This window comes from Lepidochelys kempii, chromosome 7 (genome assembly GCF_965140285.1).
Source record: "Lepidochelys kempii isolate rLepKem1 chromosome 7, rLepKem1.hap1, whole genome shotgun sequence".
NCBI lineage: Eukaryota > Metazoa > Chordata > Testudines > Cheloniidae > Lepidochelys > Lepidochelys kempii.
In genome coordinates this window covers 126,111,980-126,132,159 of record NC_136386.1, presented here as the reverse complement: position 1 = coordinate 126,132,159, position 20,180 = coordinate 126,111,980, and the positions used below count along the sequence as shown (strand labels likewise).

At 44.8% G+C, this 20,180-nt stretch overlaps 1 protein-coding gene across 1 annotated transcript in view; it reads right to left on the bottom strand.

Annotated features, from left to right (window-relative positions):
- TCTN3 (tectonic family member 3) overlaps positions 1-20,180 on the bottom strand; it is a 60,119-nt gene that overhangs the window by 16,279 nt on the left and 23,660 nt on the right. Inside the window, exons 7-9 of the mRNA XM_073354693.2 lie at positions 19,332-19,367; positions 14,346-14,420; positions 14,126-14,242 (exon numbers count right to left, since the gene is read on the bottom strand). Coding sequence (XP_073210794.1) covers positions 14,126-14,242; positions 14,346-14,420; positions 19,332-19,367 — 228 coding nt within the window. The remainder of the gene's footprint in view (positions 1-14,125; positions 14,243-14,345; positions 14,421-19,331; positions 19,368-20,180) is intronic.

The following is a 20,180-nucleotide window of genomic DNA, read 5'->3' as shown; positions in this document are numbered from 1 at the left end:
TCTGGATGTCCCTATGCGCTGATTGCCAAAAGCTGGGACTGGATGAGAGGCGATGGATCACTCAATAATTGCCCTATTCTGTTCATTCCCTCTCAAGCATCTGACATTAGCCACTGTCAGAAGACAGGATACTGGGCTTAGATGGACCATTCTGACCCAGTATGGACATCCTTATGTTCTTATTAATCTTATAAATTGAGGATAAGAACATAAATACCTAACCTAACCCACCTAGAATCTGTACAGAAATGGCTTTACCCTTGTTTTTTGGTCCCTAAGCTATAAACAGCCTAGAACACTGTCTAAATTGTTTAGTCCTGTCCAACACCATGTCTACATTTACAAGCTTACAGGATCACAGCTGTATCGATACAGTTGTGCTGCTGTAAGAGCACTCGTGTAGCTGCATTATGCCGACAGGAGAGACCTCTCCCATTGACGTAATAAAACCAGTTCGATGAGCAGTGGTAGCTATGTCAGTGGGAGAGCATCTCCTGCCAACATAGAGCTGTGCACATAAGCACTTTTGCTGGCAAAACGTATGTCGCTCAGGAGTGTGTTTTTTTTCAAACCTCTGAGCAACAAACGTTTTGCCAACATAAGTGCTAGTGTAGACATGGCCTAAGTAAAAAGATAATGCTCTCCTTATAAACTAATGTGTGTAATTTAACTTCCCCAACATGAGTATGGAGTTTGGGGGAAAAAATGGTAAAACTATAGATTGTTCTATGTCAAAATCGGAGACTATTTTTGGTAAAAACTTTGAATGAGTGCGAAGAACCATTTTATCCTTATGAAACACACTGAACGGTGGATCAGCATTCATGCATGCAATTGACTTATGCTCCTGGCAGAAGGGATTACTAAAACAGAGTTTTTACAGATAGGTTAAATAGAGACTAGCTCCCTAGAGCAGGGGAGGTGCCGCCTGGGGGGCCACATCTGGGCATAGAAATTGTATGGCAGGCCATGAATGCTCACAAAATTGGGGGGTTGGGGTGCGGGAGTCAGTGACAGCTCCGGCTGGGAGTGTGGGCTCTGGGGTGGGGCCAGAAATGAAAGTTCAAGGAGCGGGAGGGGGCTCCAAGAGGTAGCAGGGGTGCTGTGGGGGAGGGGGAGGGCTCCGGCTGGGGGGTAGAGTCTATGGGGTGGGACTGGGGATGAGGGGATGGGGGTGAAGTAGGGTGCTCTGGGCTGGGACCAAGGGGTTTGGAGGGCAGAAGGGGGATCAGGGGTGCAGGCTCCACGCGGCACTTTCCTCAAGCAGCTCCTGGATGCAGCGGCATGTCCACCTTCTGGATCCTACACAGAGGCGCAGCCAGGCAGCTTGGTGTGCTGCCCCATCCACAGATGTCGCCCCTGCAGCTCCCATAGTTCCCAGCCAATGGGAGCTGCGGGCGCGGTGTTTGGGGCAGGGGCAGCGTCAGCATTCAGAGTCCCCTGGCTGCCCGTACGCATAGGAGCCAGAGGGGAGACATGCTGCTGCTTCTGGGAGGCGCACGGAGCCACAGCATGTGCGGAGTGGGGCAAGCCCTGGATCCCGCTCCCCAGCAGGAGGTTCAGGGCCGGATTTAAACGTCTGAAGGGCCGGATGCGGGCCCTGGCTGTAGTTTGCCCACCCCGACCTAGAGGTTCAAAGGGAGAATCATAGAATCATAGAATATCAGGGTTGGAAGGGACCTCAGAAGGTCATCTCGTCCAACCCCTCGCTCAAAGCAGGACCAATCCCCAATTAAATCATCCCAGCCAGGGCTTTGTCAAGCCTGACCTTAAAAACTTCTAAGGAAGGAGATTCTACCACCTCCCTAGGTAACGCATTCCAGTGTTTCACCACCCTCTTAGTGAAAAAGTTTTTCCTAATATCCAACCTAAACCTCCCCCACTGCAACTTGAGACCATTACTCCTTGTCCTGTCCTCTTCTACCACTGAGAATAGTCTAGAACCATCCTCTCTGGAACCACCTCTCAGGTAGTTGAAAGCAGCTATCAAATTCCCCCTCATTCTTCTCTTCTGCAGACTAAACAATCCCAGTTCCCTCAGCCTCTCCTCATGTCATGTGTTCCAGACCCCTAATCATTTTTGTTGCCCTTCGCTGGACTCTCTCCAATTTATCCACATCCTTCTTGTAGTGTGGGGCCCAAAACTGGACACAGTACTCCAGATGAGGCCTCACCAATGTCGAATAGAGGGGGACGATCACGTCCCTCGATCTGCTCGCTATGCCCCTACTTATACATCCCAAAATGCCCTTTTCTGAGAATTGTAACGAAGTGAAGGAGATGAAGGTGGCATATTACCTTAGATATGTGTGTAATGGGAACTGAATGTGGCCTCTTCCCTGTATTAAAGAAACTTAAAGATCTAGCACAATGGTTCCCAAACTTGTTCTGCCACTTGTGCAGGGAAAGCCCCTGGTGGGCTGGGCCAGTTTGTTTACCTGCCGTGTCTGCAGGTTCAGCCGATCGCGGCTCCCAGTGGCCACGGTTCGCTGCTCCAGGCCAATGGGAGCTGCTGGAAGCAGCGGCCAGTACGTCCCTTGGTCTCATTATTTATGCTAGTATTACATTCAGATCCTAGAAGGGCACAGGAATTCTTATTGGAGTATACAAATTATTAAGGCCTTTCAAAAACCTCTACATTTCATCATTAGTAAAAACTGATTTTCCCTCTACAGATACATGATATGGCTGAGAGATTAACCTTAACTGAAGATAATGAAAGAGGTGTCTTCTTAAGATAATTATATATTAGCATTAATTGTAATTGGTGCCATATAAGGATCCAAATTATACATGGAAATCCACAATAGAAACCTATTCCATTTGAGACTGTAGCACATCCATGTGAATTCCTTTCTAGAAAAATAACAGTACATTGTGTACTTCTAATGAAAGGCTTTCTTCTAGCACCTCTGAAAGTCTATTCCTCATGCAGTCAAGAGAAGGGACTGAAAGTTCAGATGATAGACCTTCCCTGTTTATTGCATTAACAAGTCTAGTATCAGTGATAAAGATTCCACTAATCCTTGTGACAGATGTACCAAAGCCGGCTACCACTGCTGTCTGGGTCATGCTGGTGCTATTCAAATCACCCTGGTTTTGTCCTGTCTTCTCATTTATCACTCTCTGAATGAGGGGAAATGAGGAAAAAGCATTCCTTAGGCCTGACCCCCCTGTATTAGAAAAGGGTTCAATACTGATTCCTTGTTTCTGCCTGCCCTAGAACAATAGCTCTGATATTTCCTGTTGCTGCGGAATGCAAACAAGTCTATTATTGGGCTCCCCCCATAAACAGAAGGCGTGAATCACTACTTCTTCCTTCAAGAACCATTTGTGGATCTGACCTGATGATCTACTCAGATGATTTGCAAGAGTGTTCTGTTCTCCTGCCATGTGAATTGCTACTGGATTCATATCATGTTCTACAGAGTCCTTACAAATACTCTTGGCCTCCCTGCATAATTCCACAGAGTGAATCGCTTGTTTAGATAATATAACGCTGTCCTAGTGTAGGTTACTACCTCAACTGCTTTGTTTTTTATTTGAAGTAGAAAAGACCTGAGAGCTAATCTGATTGCTCTCAGTTCTAAAATATTCATTGTTCAGATGGGATCCCCATCCTGAGGTAGGTGCATCGGTAATCAGTGTAACTGATGTTATGGGGGACAGAAAAGTGTACACTTCACTGCATTTTGATTGTCTGTTCATCCCATTAATGACATTAGCACGTGTTGTGGAATTAATATTTTTCAATGCACATCATCTACACTGGTTCACAGTTCTTTGATAACCAGTGCTGAAGATCTCTCATCTGAAGATGAACATAAAGAGTCACTGCTGTGGTTAACGCCAATAGACCCAGTAACTGAAGGGTTGTCTTGGTAACTGGAAGAGGAGATATGTTTATTTTGATATATCTCACCTCTGGGAGAAAATCTCCCCCCCCAGATAAAAGCAAGATTGCTCCTATAAAGAGTCCTTTGAGTAGGGTTTCGACATGACTTTTCCCAATTTATCTGTAATCCCAGATTGACAAACAGTGAACATATCTGATATACATGTAGTAAGATCCCTTCCTTGGATGATACTTTTATTAACCAGTTGTCTAGGTATGGATATACATACATCCACTGCCTTCTTAAGTATGCTCCTACACTAGACAGGCATTTTGTAAACACCCAAAGTGCTGTGGACAACCTGGAAGGGAAGACCTTGTACTGAAAATGGTCCTCTTCAACAACAAACCACTGACATGGTCTTATAGAATGAAATGTGGAAGTATGCGTCTTTTAAATCCACAGCTGCAAACCAACCCTGGAGTGAAAGAGTATTACATAAATTAGAGGCAGCATGTAGAAACATAATTTCTTTATATAAGTGTTTAATCTACTTAAAACCAAAATAGGATGAAGGCCCTCCACCTTTTTTTGGGATTAGAAAATAACGTGAGTAAAAACCCCTTCCCTCTATGATCTCATGGAATTACCTGTATTGTACTTAACTGGAGCAGAGACTGAACCTTCATTTTTGAACAAATTGAGATGACTTTGATCTCAGCCCAGATATGAAGCAGGTGGATTGTTGTGAGAAAAGGTTTTGAATTGAATTATGCACATGCATGAAATAACTTCTAAAATCCATCTGTTTGATGTTATTAACTCCCATTGGTAATTAAAAATGGACTGCTGGACCCCAAACTATGGATAAACCATGTCCAGGTGGACTGTCTTGAAGCTCTGTGTCCTTATGTCAAATCTGATGTCTTAGATGAACTGTAGAGAACAAAGATGAAACATTCCCTTTGTTATTGTGAGACTTAAATTTCTTTCTCTGTTGTAGTTGGTGATGTGGGGAATAATATTGAGGTTGGAAAGGATATGCCCTTTTCTGAGAATTGTAACGAAGTGAAGGAGATGAAGGTGACGTATTACCTTAGATACGTGTGTAATGGGAACTGAATGTGGCCTCTTCCCTGTATTAAAGAAACTTAAAGATCTAGCACAATGGTTCCCAAACTTGTTCTGCTGCTTGTGCAGGGAAAACCCCTGGCAGGCTGGGCCAGTTTGTTTACCTGCCGTGTCTGCAGGTTCAGCCGATCGCGGCTCCCAGTGGCCGTGGTTCGCTGCTCCAGGCCAATGGGAGCTGCTGGAAGCAGCGGCCAGTAGGTCCCTTGGCCGTGCCGCTTCCAGCAGCTCCCATTGGCCTGGAGCAGTGAACCGTGGCCACTGGGAGCCGCGATTGGCTGAACCTGCGGATGCGGCCAGTAAACAAACCGGCCCAGCTGGCCAGGGGCTTTCCCTGCACAAACGGCAGAACAAGTTTGGGAACCACTGATCTAGCAAAAAATCTTATATTTTTTATCTTAGAATCATAGAATCATAGAATATCAGGGTTGGAAGGGACCCCAGAAGGTCATCTAGTCCAACCCCCTGCTCGAAGCAGGACCAATTCCCAGTTAAATCATCCCAGTCAGGGCTTTGTCAAGCCTGACCTTAAAAACCTCTAAGGAAGGAGATTCTACCACCTCCCTAGGTAACGCATTCCAGTGTTTCACCACCCTCTTAGTGAAAAAGTTTTTCCTAATATCCAATCTAAACCTCCCCCACTGCAACTTGAGACCATTACTCCTCGTTCTGTCATCTGCTACCATTGAGAACAGTCTAGAGCCATCCTCTTTGGAACCCCCTTTCAGGTAGTTGAAAGCAGCTATCAAATCCCCCCTCATTCTTCTCTTCTGCAGGCTAAACAATCCCAGCTCCCTCAGCCTCTCCTCATAACTCATGTGTTCCAGTCCCCTAATCATTTTTGTTGCCCTTCGCTGGACTCTCTCCAATTTATCCACATCCTTCTTGAAGTGTGGGGCCCAAAACTGGACACAGTACTCCAGATGAGGCCTCACCAATGTCGAATAGAGGGGAACGATCAAGTCCCTCGATCTGCTCGCTATGCCCCTACTTATACATCCCAAAATGCCATTGGCCTTCTTGGCAACAAGGGCACACTGCTGACTCATATCCAGCTTCTCGTCCACTGTCACCCCTAGGTCCTTTTCTGCAGAACTGCTGCCTAGCCATTCGGTCCCTAGTCTGTAGCTGTGCATTGGGTTCTTCCGTTCTTCCGTCTTCTCTAATACCTCATCAGTCTGAATAATAAACAGGCCTTCTCCTTCAAATGGATGGTCCTCAATCCTCATTTTTGTCTCATGAGGGAATCCCATTGGTCTTCATAGTGTGTGTCTCCTTAGTGAGACAGCCAAAGCTATTGACCTTGCTGAAGTATCTGGAGGGGTCAAAAGCTGCTTTCAATTGTTGCTTGACAACACTCAGTTCTTCAGTCAAAACAGCATTTGACAATGCACTTCCAGAGGAACACAAACTTAAGAAAAGAGGACATTTTGCTCAAGAGAGGGTATTGGCACCCAGCCACAACAGCTTCATAGCTGGACATGAGAATGTTTAATGCAGCGGAATATATATTTTTCTTCCTAACATAGGCAGCCTCTTCCCTTCCTCATCTGGTGAAATAAAGTGAACTTGGGCACCTTTTGATCTGTGAAGTACCACTTCGGAGGCTGAATGGTCTGAATATTCCAGACGCCTTTGCTTGCTGAAGCAGCTATCCCTCTAACAAGAGAAGTGTGACTCATTGACTAGCCGCTGCCCCAAAGACACTGAAGATAGGATTCAATGATTCCACCACAAAAACAGAAAGAATATCTAACATCTTTGACATTCTCGATATTAACTCATAAAAGGCTACAGCATCTTCAGATGGTGATGATACTGAGATGTCCCCACATTTTCATCCAGAGAAGATACATCCCTTAATTCTGAATCAGACTCTCCCAGCTCCAGTTCCTCCTCACTGAATATTTCACCTATTTCCATAGGTGACTTGTTCTGAGTAAGCTGCACTGGTTGGTCCTATCCTTTGGATATAATAACTGAATGTCCTCCTGATACTGTCTTGCTGAAGGTCGGAACTCATCCCTTCCTAGTCCAACCCCCTGCTCAAAGCAGGACCAATCCGATGCCACTCGGGCCAAAACCTTACTGATGGATCTGGTTTGAAATCTCTCTGGGCCTGCAGATCCAGAAGGCCAGCACTGAACTGATTATAAGAAGTTTTCCCTTATTCTGATCTGTGATCCACCTCCTCTACTGGCCCCAATCCATTTGCAACTCAGATGGGACATAACAATCTCCTGGAAAAGGAGAGTGGAGAGAAGTTCTTCTCCATGAATGCCAAAAGGGCTTTGTAGGATGCAGCAGCAGAGAGCTCCTGACCCTTTCCAGTTCTTGGCTGACTCTCAGAGAAGCAGTCAGCCTGACTGGTTGTAGTAAAACACCTGATGTGTTCTGAGATACAGTAACTGGCTCAATTGTCAGTATAGCCATAGACAGATCTGCCTGATGAAGTGAGCTGTAGCTCACAAAAGCTTATGCTCAAATAAATTTGTTAGTCTCTAAGGTGCCACAAGTACTCCTTTTCTTTTTGCTCTAACACTGTTGTATACAGGCTGTTGTAGCCATGTCAGTCCCAGGATATTAGAGAGACAATGTGAATGAAGCAATATCCTTTATTGGACCAACTTCTCTTGGTGAGAGAAACACGCTTTTGAGCTACGCAGAGCTCTTCCTGAGGTCTGGGAAAGGCACTCAGAGTGTCACAGCTAAATACAAGGTCAAACAGATAGAATCAGAGAATCATAGAATATCAGGGTTGGAAGGGACCTCAGGAGGTCATCTAGTCCAACGCCCTGCTCAAAGCAGGACCAATCCCCAATTAAATCATCCCAGCCAGGGCTTTGTCAAGCCTGACCTTAAAAACTTCTAAGGAAGGAGATTCCACCCCCTCCCTAGGTAACGCATTCCAGTGTTTCACCACCCTCCTAGTGAAAAAGTTTTTCCTAATATCCAACCTAAATCTCCCCAACTGCAACTTGAGACCATTACTCCTTGTTCTGTCATCTGCTACCACTGAGAACAGTCTAGAGCCATCCTCTTTGGAACCCCCTTTCAGCTAGTTGAAAGCAGCCATCAAATCTCCCCTCATTCTTCTCTTCCGTAGACTAAACATCCCCAGTTCCCTCAGCCTCTCCTCATAACTCATGTGTTCCAGTCCCCTAATCATTTTTGTTGCCCTCCGCTGGACTCTTTCCAATTTTTCCACATCCTTCTTGTAGTGTGGGGCCCAAAACTGGATGTAGTACTCCAGATGAGGCCTCACCAGTGTCGAATACAGGGGAACAATCACGTCCCTTGATCTGCTGGCAATGCCCCTACATATACATCCCAAAATGCCATTGGCCTTCTTGGCAACAAGGGCACACTGTTGACTCATATCCAGCTTCTCGTCCACTATAACCCCTAGGTCCTTTTCCGCAGAACTGCTGCCTAGCCATTCGGTCCCTAGTCTGTAGCGGTGCATTGGATTCTTCCATCCTAAGTGCAGGACTCTGCACTTGTCCTTGTTGAACCTCATCAGATTTCTTTTGGCCCAATCCTCCAATTTGTTTAGGTCCCTCTGTATCCTATCCCTACCCCCCAGTATATCTATCTCTCCTCCCAGTTTAGTGTCATTTGCAAACTTGCTGAGGGTGCAATCCACACCATCCTCCAGATCATTTATGAGGATATTGAACAAAACCGGCCCCAGGACCGACCCTTGGGGCACTCCACTTGATACCGGCTGCCAACTAGACATGGAGCCATTTATCACTACCCGTTGAGCCCGACAATCTAGCCAGCTTTCTATCCACCTTCTAGTCCATTCATCCAGGCCATACTTCTTTAACTTGCTGGCAAGAATACTGTGGGAGACAGTGTCAAAAGCTTTGCTAAAGTCAAGGAACAACACATCCACTTCTTTCCCTTTATCCACAGAACCAGTTATCTCATCATAGAAGGCAATTAGACTAGCCAGGCATGAGTTGCCCTTGGTGAATCCATGCTGAAAGTTCCTGATCACTTTCTTCTCCTCCAATTGATTCCTTGAGGACCTGCTCCATGATTTTTCCAGGGACTGAGGTGAGGCTGACTGGCCTGTAGTTCCCAGGATACTCCTTCTTCCCTTTTTTAAAGATGGGCACTACATGAGCCTTTTTCCAGTGGTCTGGGACTTCCCCCGATCGCCATGAGTTTTCAAAGATAACGGCCAATGGCTCTGCAATCACAACCCGCCAATTCCTTTAGCACTCTCAGATGCAACACATCCAGCCCCATGGACTTGTGCTCATCCAGCTTTTCTAAATAGTCCCGAACCACTTATTTGTCCACGGAGGGCTGGTCACCTCCTCCCCATGCTGTGCTGCCCAGTGCAGTAGTCTGGGAGCTGACCTTGTTCGTGAAGACAGAGGCAAAAAAAGCATTGAGTACATTAGCTTTTTCCACATCCTCTGTCACTAGGTTGCCTCCCTCATTCAGTAAGGGACCCACACTTTCCTTGACTTTCTTCTTGTTGCTAACGTACCTGAAGAAACCCTTCTTGTTACTCTTAACATCTTTTGCTAGCTGCAACTCCAGGTGTGATTTGGCCTTCCTGATTTCACTCCTGCATGCCTGAGCAATATTTTTATACTCATCCCTGGTCATTTGTCCAATCTTCCACTTCTTGTAAGCTTCTTTTTTGTATTTAAGATCAGCAAGGATTTCACTGTTAAGCCAAGCTGGTCGCCTGCCATATTTACTATTCTTTCTACACATCGGGATGGTTTGTGCCTGTAACCTCAATAAGGATTCTTTAAAATACAGCCAGCTCTCCTGGACTCCTTTCTCCCTCATGTTATTCTCCCAGGGGATCTTGCCCATCAGTTCCCTGAGGGAGTCAAAGTCTGCTTTTCTGAAGTCCAGGGTCCGTATTCTGCTGCTTTCCTTTCTTTCTTGTGTCAGGATCCTGAACTTGACCATCTCATGGTCACTGCCTCCCAGGTTCCCATCCACTTTTGCTTCCCCTACTAATTCTTCCCGGTTTGTGAGCAGCAGGTCAAGAAGAGCTCTGCCCCTCGTTGGTTCCTCCAGCACTTGCACCAGGAAATTGTCCCCTACATTTTCCAAAAACTTCCTGGATTGTCTGTTCATCGCTGTATTGCTCTCCCAGCAGATATCAGGATGACTGAAGTCTCCCATGAGAACCAGGGAGTGCGATCTAGTAACTTCTGCGAGTTGCCGGAAGAAAGCCTCATCCACCTCATTCCCCTGGTCCGCTGGTCTATAGTAGACTCCTACCACGACATCACCCTTGTTGCTCACACTTCTAAACTTAATCCAGAGACTCTCAGGTTTTTCTGCAGTTTCATACTTGAGCTCTGAGCAGTCATACTACTCTCTTTCATACAATGCAACTTCCCCACCTTTTCTTTCTTTCTCTGTTGAACACCTTCCTGTCCTTCCTGAACACCTTATATCCATCCATGACAGTACTCCAGTCATGTGAGTTATCCCACCAAGTCTCTGTTATTCCAATCACATCATAATTCCTTGACTTTGCCAGGACTTCCAGTACTCCCTGCTTGTTTCCCAGGCTTTGTGCATTTGTGTATAGGCACTTGAGATAACCCGCTGACTGCCCCTCTTTCTCAGTATGAGGCAGAATCCCTCCCCTCTCACGTGCTCCTGCTCGTGCTTCCTCCTGGTATCCCACTCCTTCCCCCGGTGAACCTAGTTTAAAGCCCTCCTCACTAGGTTAGCCAGCCTGCTTGCGAAGATGCTCTTCTCTCTCTTCGTTAGGTGGAGCCCGTCTCTGCCTAGCACTCCTCCTTCTTGGAACACCATCCCATGGTCAAAGAATCCAAAGCCTTCTCTCCGACACCACCTGCGTAGCCATTCGTTGACTTCCACGATTCGACGGTCTCTACCCAGGCCTTTTCCTTCCATGGGGAGGATGGACGAGAACACCACTTGCGCCTCAAACTTCTTTATCCATCTTCCCAGAGCCACGTAGTCTGCAGTGATCCGCTCAAGGTCATTCATAGTTTAACATAAGTAGTTAGCACATATTCTATGGGACCATTCAAGGTGAAGTGACTAAATAACATCCCTGTTGTCACATGACTACAAGAGGGGTTGTTTGTAATTAGTCATAAATCCAGTGTCTGTATTTAAGATCATGACTTTTAGTGTCTAGCAAAGTTATGAATTTAAGCTCCCAGGCTTGTCTTTTGAAAGTGTTGTGCAGGTTTTCTGTGAGGATCAAGACTGATAGGTCAGATATAGAGTGATCACTTTGTTGAATGTGTTCAGCCATAGGTGATGTGGTATCGTTGTCTATTATTTTCCTGTGTGAGTTCATTCAAGAGCGTAGTGATTGTCTGCTTTCACCCACATAGTTACTGGGTCATTTAGTGCACTGGATGAGGTACCCCCCAAGTTGTGATAGGCATGTGTAAGACCCACAGATCTTGAAAGCTGTGTTGTGGGGGGTGTTGATCATTGTAGCAATGGAGCTATGTCAGAAGGTTTTGCATCTGTTGTTCTGGCAGCGTCTGGTGCTGCTTTGAGTTAATGTGTCCTGATCTGTGGGGAGCTTGCTTCTGTTGAGCTAGGAGAGGTTGCGGGGAGGTTGTCTGTAGGCCAGAAAAGGGGGTTCCAGAAAGATTTCTTTCAGGGTGGAAAGAAACCATCGAGTATGGCTTTTAGTTTGATGATAGTTCATATGGGATCCAGTGTGAGGTGATAGGTGACAACGAGGGTGTGTGGTCAGAGCGGGTTTTATTTTTGTATTTAAAAAGGTTCTCTTGGGGTATTTGGGTGGCCCATTCTATGATGCGATCTACTTCTCTGGGAGTGTCCTTGTTTGGTGAAGGCAGTTTTGAGTGTTTTAAGGTGTATATCTTGGACTTGTTCCTCAGACAATATTATATGGTATCTGAGTGGCTGGCTGTAGATAACAGATTTCTTGGTGTGTTGGTTGGTTACTGGATCTATGAAGATAGGTGTGGTGATCTGTGGGTTCCTTGTATATAGTGATCTGTAGGGTGAAGCTGATTATGGTGTAAAGGAAGTTGATGCTAGTGTGGGAATGTTCCAGAGAGAGTTTGATGGATGGGTGGTGGTGGTTGAAGTTGTGGTGGAAATCTATGAGGGAGTTTAAGCCATCTGTTCAGAGGATAAAAATATAATTGATGTATCTCAGGTATAGCATTGGTTCTGTGATGCATTTGTCCAGTGGTGCAGTCCTAGGACTACAAGGGTGAAAACGGGCCACTTCACCTTTTTTGGTCCCTTAGAAAATGGGCTAACTACTTATGTTAAACTATCTATTTGACCTTGTATTTAGCTGTGACACTCTGAGTACCTTTCCTAGTCCTCAAGAAGAGCTCTGTGTAGCTCAAAAGCTTGTCTCTCTCACCAACAGAAGTTGGTCCAGAAAAAAAGATATTACTTCGCACTGCTTGTGTCTTTACTGCTTAACGGTAATACTATGCAGAGCAGTGCTAGTTAACAAATCCTCCTCAGTTCTCTGAATTGGCTCCATAGATCTCACCCTTCTGACAGGCTCCTCTAGATCCAATCTTGTTGGATCCATAGAGGAATGGCTCCTAGCTCTACACTGAAAGCTTAAATCAGAGCCTGGCTCCATAATGAGATTCTGTCCTGGTATGTCCTCCTCTCTCAGATTGGCAATTTGTAATAAAGCCGACACTGAGGAGGGCTGCAAATTTTTCCCCAGTACTGCAGCTGAGTCTCTCTGAAATGGGACAGCTCTGGAAACAGTTTGTCACTGATCCAGACCATTTTTCAGATCCTGATAACTCTCTTGGATATCGTGCCTGACATAGAAGCTGAATCTCACTTCTTCCCTGCAGAGCTGGCGGGAGGCAGAGGTGGGGCTGAAGCCGGTCTCTGAAAACAAGCTGCCACTGTCAGTGCTTCCTGCAATAAAATTGCCTGGAGCAGGTTTTGTCTCTCTTTGCCCTTGTGATAAATGATGAGAAGTTTGGACATTTAGAGGGAGAATGCCCTTCCCCCAAACATGCCAAACATCTGGGATATGTGCCCAATGCTAGGAATATACCTGGGCAGCACCAGATGCATCTTTTGAATCCAGGCTTTCTTAGCCTTCTGATCTGTCATGTTATCCTTTATGTAACCCTGTGAACGTATATACCAACTAACCTATACAAACTGCCTATTCACTTATAGGATCTGAAAGGATCCTATAGCAACAATGTAACCATCCAGCTGGCCACAGCTGAAGGCAATGAGGCAACAGAGCACCATGCTCCTTTTAAACCCTTGCCCTAGAACGTTTGGAATTCGTGGGGGAGGGAAAGAAGGGGAACGAGCAAGGGAGGCGCATGGATGCTCCAATGGCTACTTCTAGTAGAAGTTTACCGTTCAGGCTACTCTGGTCAGAGCATTCCCATGAGTGGGAATATGCAGAGGATACTCAAAGGAAGAACTCACCCTTGCCCTTCCACAGCCCTGAAGTTTTGGGTCACTGATATTCTCCCCCTCAAAACACACACTTATTACATTGTCCTTACTGGAGAGGGGTTTTGGGGATTACCTCAACAAGCTTCTGTTGTTCTGAGTCAACCAAACAACCTCACCACACCTCCCACGTTACACTATAGCCATTTGGTGTGAGAGTGGGCCTCTCCAGCACTAACTCACAGACAGATTTAATATTTCCTAGCTTTGTCCTCCAGCCTTAGAACCTAAGGAGTTGGAAAAGGTCACTGACCCTTCAGGGCAATTCCCATCCCCAACTGCCAGGGCACAGGTCAAGTAGCACCTGGAAAGGACATCAGCAGCTTTGCTCAGAACAAGTGAAATACAGCACTGCCTCCTATCCTCTCTTTACATAACATGCATGGGACAAAAATATTGACCCTGATCTCTTCCCTCCCCTCCCACAGAGACCATGCAAGAGCAGGACACCAACCCCCTCCAACCTTGCACAAGACCAGGGCACCTCTCCCTACCTTGAGGACCTACCCGAGACCAAACCATGGACCCCAATACTCCACAGGACCCATATAAGACTGGGACATTGACCCCTGATCCCTCAGGATCCACGTGCTCTCGTGGTACTAACCAGATCTCCTCACCCAAGGACTCAAATGAAGTCAGGGCACTAACCCCAGCCTTTGCAAGAATCCATGTGAGACTAGGGCACTGACCCAGAACTGCAGTGTGAACCGCTGCTGCAGAGAGTTTCCAGAGACACTGGTCACTTTCAGCTGGACAGAGACATTCTGGATTCCATGGGTCCCATTGAACTCTATTTCATAGATCACCTGCAAGTCCAACACAGAGGACAGTCAGAGAAAGGACGAGGACCTGGGGTCTTAACTCCAGCCCTGCACTGCATCAATGATGGTGGAAGGGTGGTTCAGGTACCTCAGAAACAACATTGTGACAGGTGTTGCCATCCATCTGGGGAGCTCCAGGCTGTGTGACAGGAGTGATTCTCACCTGGAGGCAGCAAAAATAAAAAATCAGTTAATCCAGTAAAGAGTGGAGTGTGCCCATCCATCCCTGATGTGGAGGTTACTTACCGTAACTGGAGGTTCTTCGAGATATGTGGTCCCTATCTGTATTACCATGGGCCAGAGTCCGGAAATTCTTCAAAAGGAGTATTCATTAACATGCGCAGTAGCTCCCCTTTTACTCCTGACTGAGGGTATAAGAGTCAATGCAAGTCAACACTTCTCCAGTTCCGCTTCTTATTGCAAATCCAACAGGATCTGAAGCAGATGGGGAGGGAGGGCAAGTAGTGAAATACGGCTAGGGCCCACACATCTCAGAGAACCTCCAGTAACAGTAAGTAACCTCCACTTCTTTTTCAAGTGATGGTACCTATGTGTATTCCATACCTGGGTGATTGGCAAGCAGTGTTCAGGCTGCAGGAGAGTGCGAGGAAGCTGGCAGCAAAGATATTTGCAATACTGCCATTCCTACCACTGCATCCACAGCTGATGCCTGACCTCGAGCGTAGTATGTTGCAAACATGTGGACAGAACTCCAAGTTGCTGCCCTGTCCTGCAGTGGGACATCAGATAGGGATGCTATACAGGCAGGAATTCTTGCTATTTTGTAGCACTCTAAAGATTCATCCCAAAACCCACTTAGAAATTCTCTGGGAGCATACGGCTTGCCTACACAAACTTTCTGCTATGGCAGTAAAAAATCTCTGAGATTTTTAATGGATTTGCTTCTTTGAAGATAGAACACCAGGGTGCACTGGCTGTCAAGGGAATGAATCTCTTCTCTTCCCATCTCGTTTAATAGCCATTGATGGCCCTATCCTCCATTAATTTAGTAGTTCTTTTTTGAACCCTGTTTTAGTCTTGGCCCTTTTCCACTTTCCACACACCAGAAAGAGAGTCAAGCAACTTCTGAATTAGAAACACACAGGGATTGAAAATATTACTAGAGATTAGCTGAAGTTGAGAGAACAAGTTTTCCCCAACTCCTCAATATGGGGCTGATGTCTGGAGTTCAGATAATATTCAAATGCAGAACAAAGACCCCAAGGTATTGATGCTAGCCTTTGGGGAAAAAACAAACAAACAAACACTGGGTGGGTTTTCATAGATTCCAAGATTAGAAGGGACCAACCACTGTGACCATCTAGTATGATCTCTGTTATAACACAGGCCCCAGAATTTACCTGAAATAATTCCTGTTTATACTAGAGAATCTTTTAGAAAAAGGTCCAATCTTGATTTTAAAAATGACCAGAGATGGAGAATACAGCACAACCTTTGGTAAGTTGCTCCTACTGTTGATTACTTTTACTTAAAATTTAGGGCTGTCAAGCGATTAAAAATGTAATCATGATTAATCGCACGATTAATCGCGTTGTTAAACAATAATAAAATACCATTTGTTTAAATATTTGTGGATGTTTTCTACATTTTCAAATATATTGATTTCAATTACAACACAGAATACAAAGTGTACACTGCTCACTTTATATATATATATATTTATTACAAATATTTGCACTGTAAAAACAAAATAGTATTTTTCAATTTACCTAATACAAATACTGTAGTGCAATCTCTTCATCATGAAAGTTGAACTTACAAGCGTAGAATTATGTACAAAAACTGCATTCAAAAATAAAAGAATGTAAAACTTTCGAGCCTACAAGTTCACTCAGTCCTACTTCTTGTTCAGCCAATTGCTCAGACAAACAAGTTTGGTTACAATTTGCAGGAGATAATGCTGCCCGCTTCTTGTTTACAGTGTCACCTGAAAGTGAGAACAGGAGTTTGCATGGTACTTTTGTAGCCGATGTTGCAAGGTATTTGCGTGCCAGATATGCTCAACGTTCATATGCCCCTTCATGCTTCGGCCACCATTCCAGAGAACGTTTCCATGCTGATGATGGATTCTGCTTGATAACAATCCAAAGCAGAGCGGACCGATGCATGTTCATTTTCATCAGTTGAGTCAGATGCCACCAGCAGAAGGTTGATTTTCTTTTTTGGTGGTTCGGGTTCTGTAGTTTCCGCATCGGAGTGTTCCTCTTTTAAGACTTCTGAAAGTATGCTCCACACCTTGTCCCTCTCAGATTTTGGATGGCACTTCAGATTCTTTAACCTTGGGTTGAGTGCTGTAGCTATTTTTAGAAATCTCACATTGGTATTTCTTTGCATTTTGTCACATCTGCTGTGAAAATATTCTTAAAATGAACATGTGCTCGGTCATCATCCGAGACTGCTATCACATGAAAATATATGGCAGAATGCGGGTAAAACAGAACAGGAGACAAACAATTCTCCCACAAGGAGTTCAGTCACAAATTTAATTAATGCATTATTTTTTTAATGAGCATCATCAGCATGGAAGCATGTCCTCTGGAATGGTGGCCGAAGCATGAAGGGGCATATGAACGTTTTGCATATCTGGCAGGCAAATACCTTGTAACGCTGGCTACAAAAGTGCCATGCGAACACTTGTTCTCCCTTTCAGGTGACATTATAAATAAGAAGCAGGCAGCAGTATCTCCCATAAATGTAAACACACTTGTTTGTCTGAGCAACTAAATGAACAAGAAGTAGAACTGAGAGGATTTGTAGGCTCTAAAGTTTTACATTATTTTGTTTTTGAGTGCCGTTATGTAACAAAAAAACAAAAAATCTACATTTGCAAGTTACACTGTCATGATAAAGAGATTGTACTACAGTACTTGTATGAGGTGAACTGAAAAATACTATTACTTTTGTTTATCATTTCTATAGTGCAAATATTTGTAATAAAAAATAATAATATAAAGTGAGCACTGTACACTTTGTATTGCGTTCCAACAGAAATCAATATATTTGAAAATGTAGAAAAACATCCAAAATATTTTATTAAATTTCAATTGGTATTCTATTGTTTAACAGTGTGATTAATCACGATTAATTTTTTGAGTTAATCACATGAGTTAACTGCGATTAATCAACAGCCCTATTAATTTTGTATGCCTATTTCCAGTTTGAATTTCTCAAGCTTCAACTTGTATACCTTTGTCTGCTAGATTGGAGAGCTCATTATTAAATATCTGTCCCCTCCTACGTATTTACAGACTGATCAAGTCACCCCTTTAACCTTCTCTTTGTTAATCTAAATAGATTGAGCTCCTTGAGTTTCACTATAGAAACCAGTGACGAACCCATGGTGATGTCATACATTTCACTTTAAATAAATAAAAGGCTACAGGAAGTTTATCTCTGAAGTCTGTGAGCCTGGAGTAGTTATTAAAGTCATATTTCACTAACAAAGGTTGGTAGTTAAATGACATAAAATTGCAGACCTGTGGAGGAGAAGACCTTCCTTACCAGGAGGTCTAGTCTCTTAGAGCCCTTATCTGCCAGGGTGAATTTCTGATAGTGCAACCAAACTCTGTCTGCAGTCACGTGTGTCACCACCAAATTGAATATACCCTCCAGTGTTACATAAGTAACAGCCTAGGGTCCAAGGAGTTCCAGCAGTTACACCTGAAGGACTCAGCTCATCTGTTGCAGTTGAATGGTCTTTAAATGAACAAGGCAGTGCCGACAATTGGTGAGGACCAGGACTCATAGAACCAGTAAGCATTTGTGCTTTATGCTTCGGTACCACCTTCAGAACCGGCAGATCTCTCTTTTTGCCCACATTGCCTTCCAGCTTGGGGGTCTTTGGCAGAGCTGGTTCCATTGGTTCTGAATGAGACATGACATCTCACCCAACCTGGACCGTCTCAGGGAGGAAACACGTTTCTTATTGACTGTCCTCTGCATGGTTCTGTCCTTGTGCACATCAGAGTGCTCTCTACTTTCACGGGGAGCCCTGGAGGAAGAGCCCTTGGGCTTCAGTGTTAGAGGCTCTGCTTCAAGGCACATGCTCGGAGGGCACTGCTGGTTGGTTGAGGCCAACATACAGGGGTTTTTCCTGGGCCTGGATCAGAGCGGGGCCTCATAGCCTCCTCCATCAGGTACTTTCTTAGGCAAAGCCCCCGTGCCTCTCAAGTTCTGAGTGGTAGGATCGACAGATACTGAACTTTGCAGAGATACGTGCTGCACTCAGACAGGACAAGCACTGTTGATGTTCATCATTGATGGAGAGGAAGCAAGGACAGGAGACGCAGTTCTTGAATCCCGGGACTCTGGGCATAGTCCCGGAACAAGGGATGGTTTCCCTCAACTGGGGAGGAAAAAACTACTCTAAATTTATTAGAAAATTAAACTACTAAGCTATGATATAAACTACTTAAAAATATTTTCTACTTTACAGGTTTTAGTGAAGGAGGACATGACTCCAACTCAGGCTATGCGGAGGTAAGAAGGAACTGGAGAGGCATCGACCCACCCTGCCTCAGATATCCTTGGTTGGGAGCACAAGGGGAGCTACTGCACGTGCAGATCAACGGACACTGCTTTTGAAGAATTTCCAGACTCAGACACGCTTGTGTATCCATGTGTGAAAAACACATAGGGATCATCACTTGAAGAAGAACTGGGGCCTTCCCCTGCCTCCTCTTTCCAAACCACTTCCAAGTCTAAGTCCCTTCCCTTCTCAACTACATCTCTGTCTGTGACCTGCCCCTCCACTCCCAATCTATCCCAGAACCAGGGCCTGCTCTCTACTCCTTCTCTGCCCATCCCAGGCCAAAGATCTTCTACTCACTCACACACGCACACCACCTTAGAGTATACCCCATCTCATATCTGAAACCTTCCCCATATTCCTTTTCCAGAGACAGTGTGGCTTTCTCCTCCAAAACCTTGTCTCAGACATAGAACTCTTCCATTCCCCCAAAGTGCTTGACTCAAGCAGCTCACTCTGTATGCCTCAGACTCAGGATTCCCTTCATCTCAGATGCAGGAATTATTTTCACTGGCAGAGTCTCACCTGCATGAGCTGGACAACGGTCATATTAACTGGGACCTGGAAAAGAAAAATCAACAGGTGTGTTTTGACTGTAGGTGCCCGGAGTCACAAGGAAATCACACACCAGTTTCTAGATACTGTGGTGATAAGCAGAGCCCTGCCTATTCCAAGGCTGTAGAACTTGCTACCAACTTTGTGCTCTAGAATCTAGAAGTATGGTCTAGTGGATACAGCACTGGTCTGAGACCTATGTTGTTTTCCTGGTTCTGCTAGTGACCTGCTGTGTGCAAAGCCAAATTAAGGTACTACAGGCCTGTGCCCAGGGCTCCTGTGACTGGCGTCAGATGATTACAGAAGAACCTCAGCTTTCATTTACGAAAATGTAATTTTCTAGGTCCCATGGTTGTGAAGTAAACCTTGAAAATACAAACCAGGTGTAACTGATGCAGTGACAACTGTTCTACTCTGCAGACATCCTGAAAAAATAATTCAGAGAGGAGCAAACTGTCCCATCCATTTCAATAGCATATTAATATTTACACCAATATTAATTTTTAATAAATCTTGGAATACCAGGGAAATTCCCAAAGACTAGAACAGCAATAATGGTGTGCCAATATTCAGAAAGGGAAAACAGGGGGATCCTAGTAAAATAGGCCAGCTAGCCCATCATCAACCTCAAGAAAAATAATTGAAAAGCTGATATGAGAGTCAAATCAATAAAATGCTGGGAATATAATTAATGCAGTCAACATGGTTTTATAGAAAACAGCTCTTGACAAACAAACCTGATTTAATTATTTGATGAAATTGCAAGTTTGGTTGATAAAGGTAACTGCACAGATGTAATAGATTTAGACTTTTGTAAAG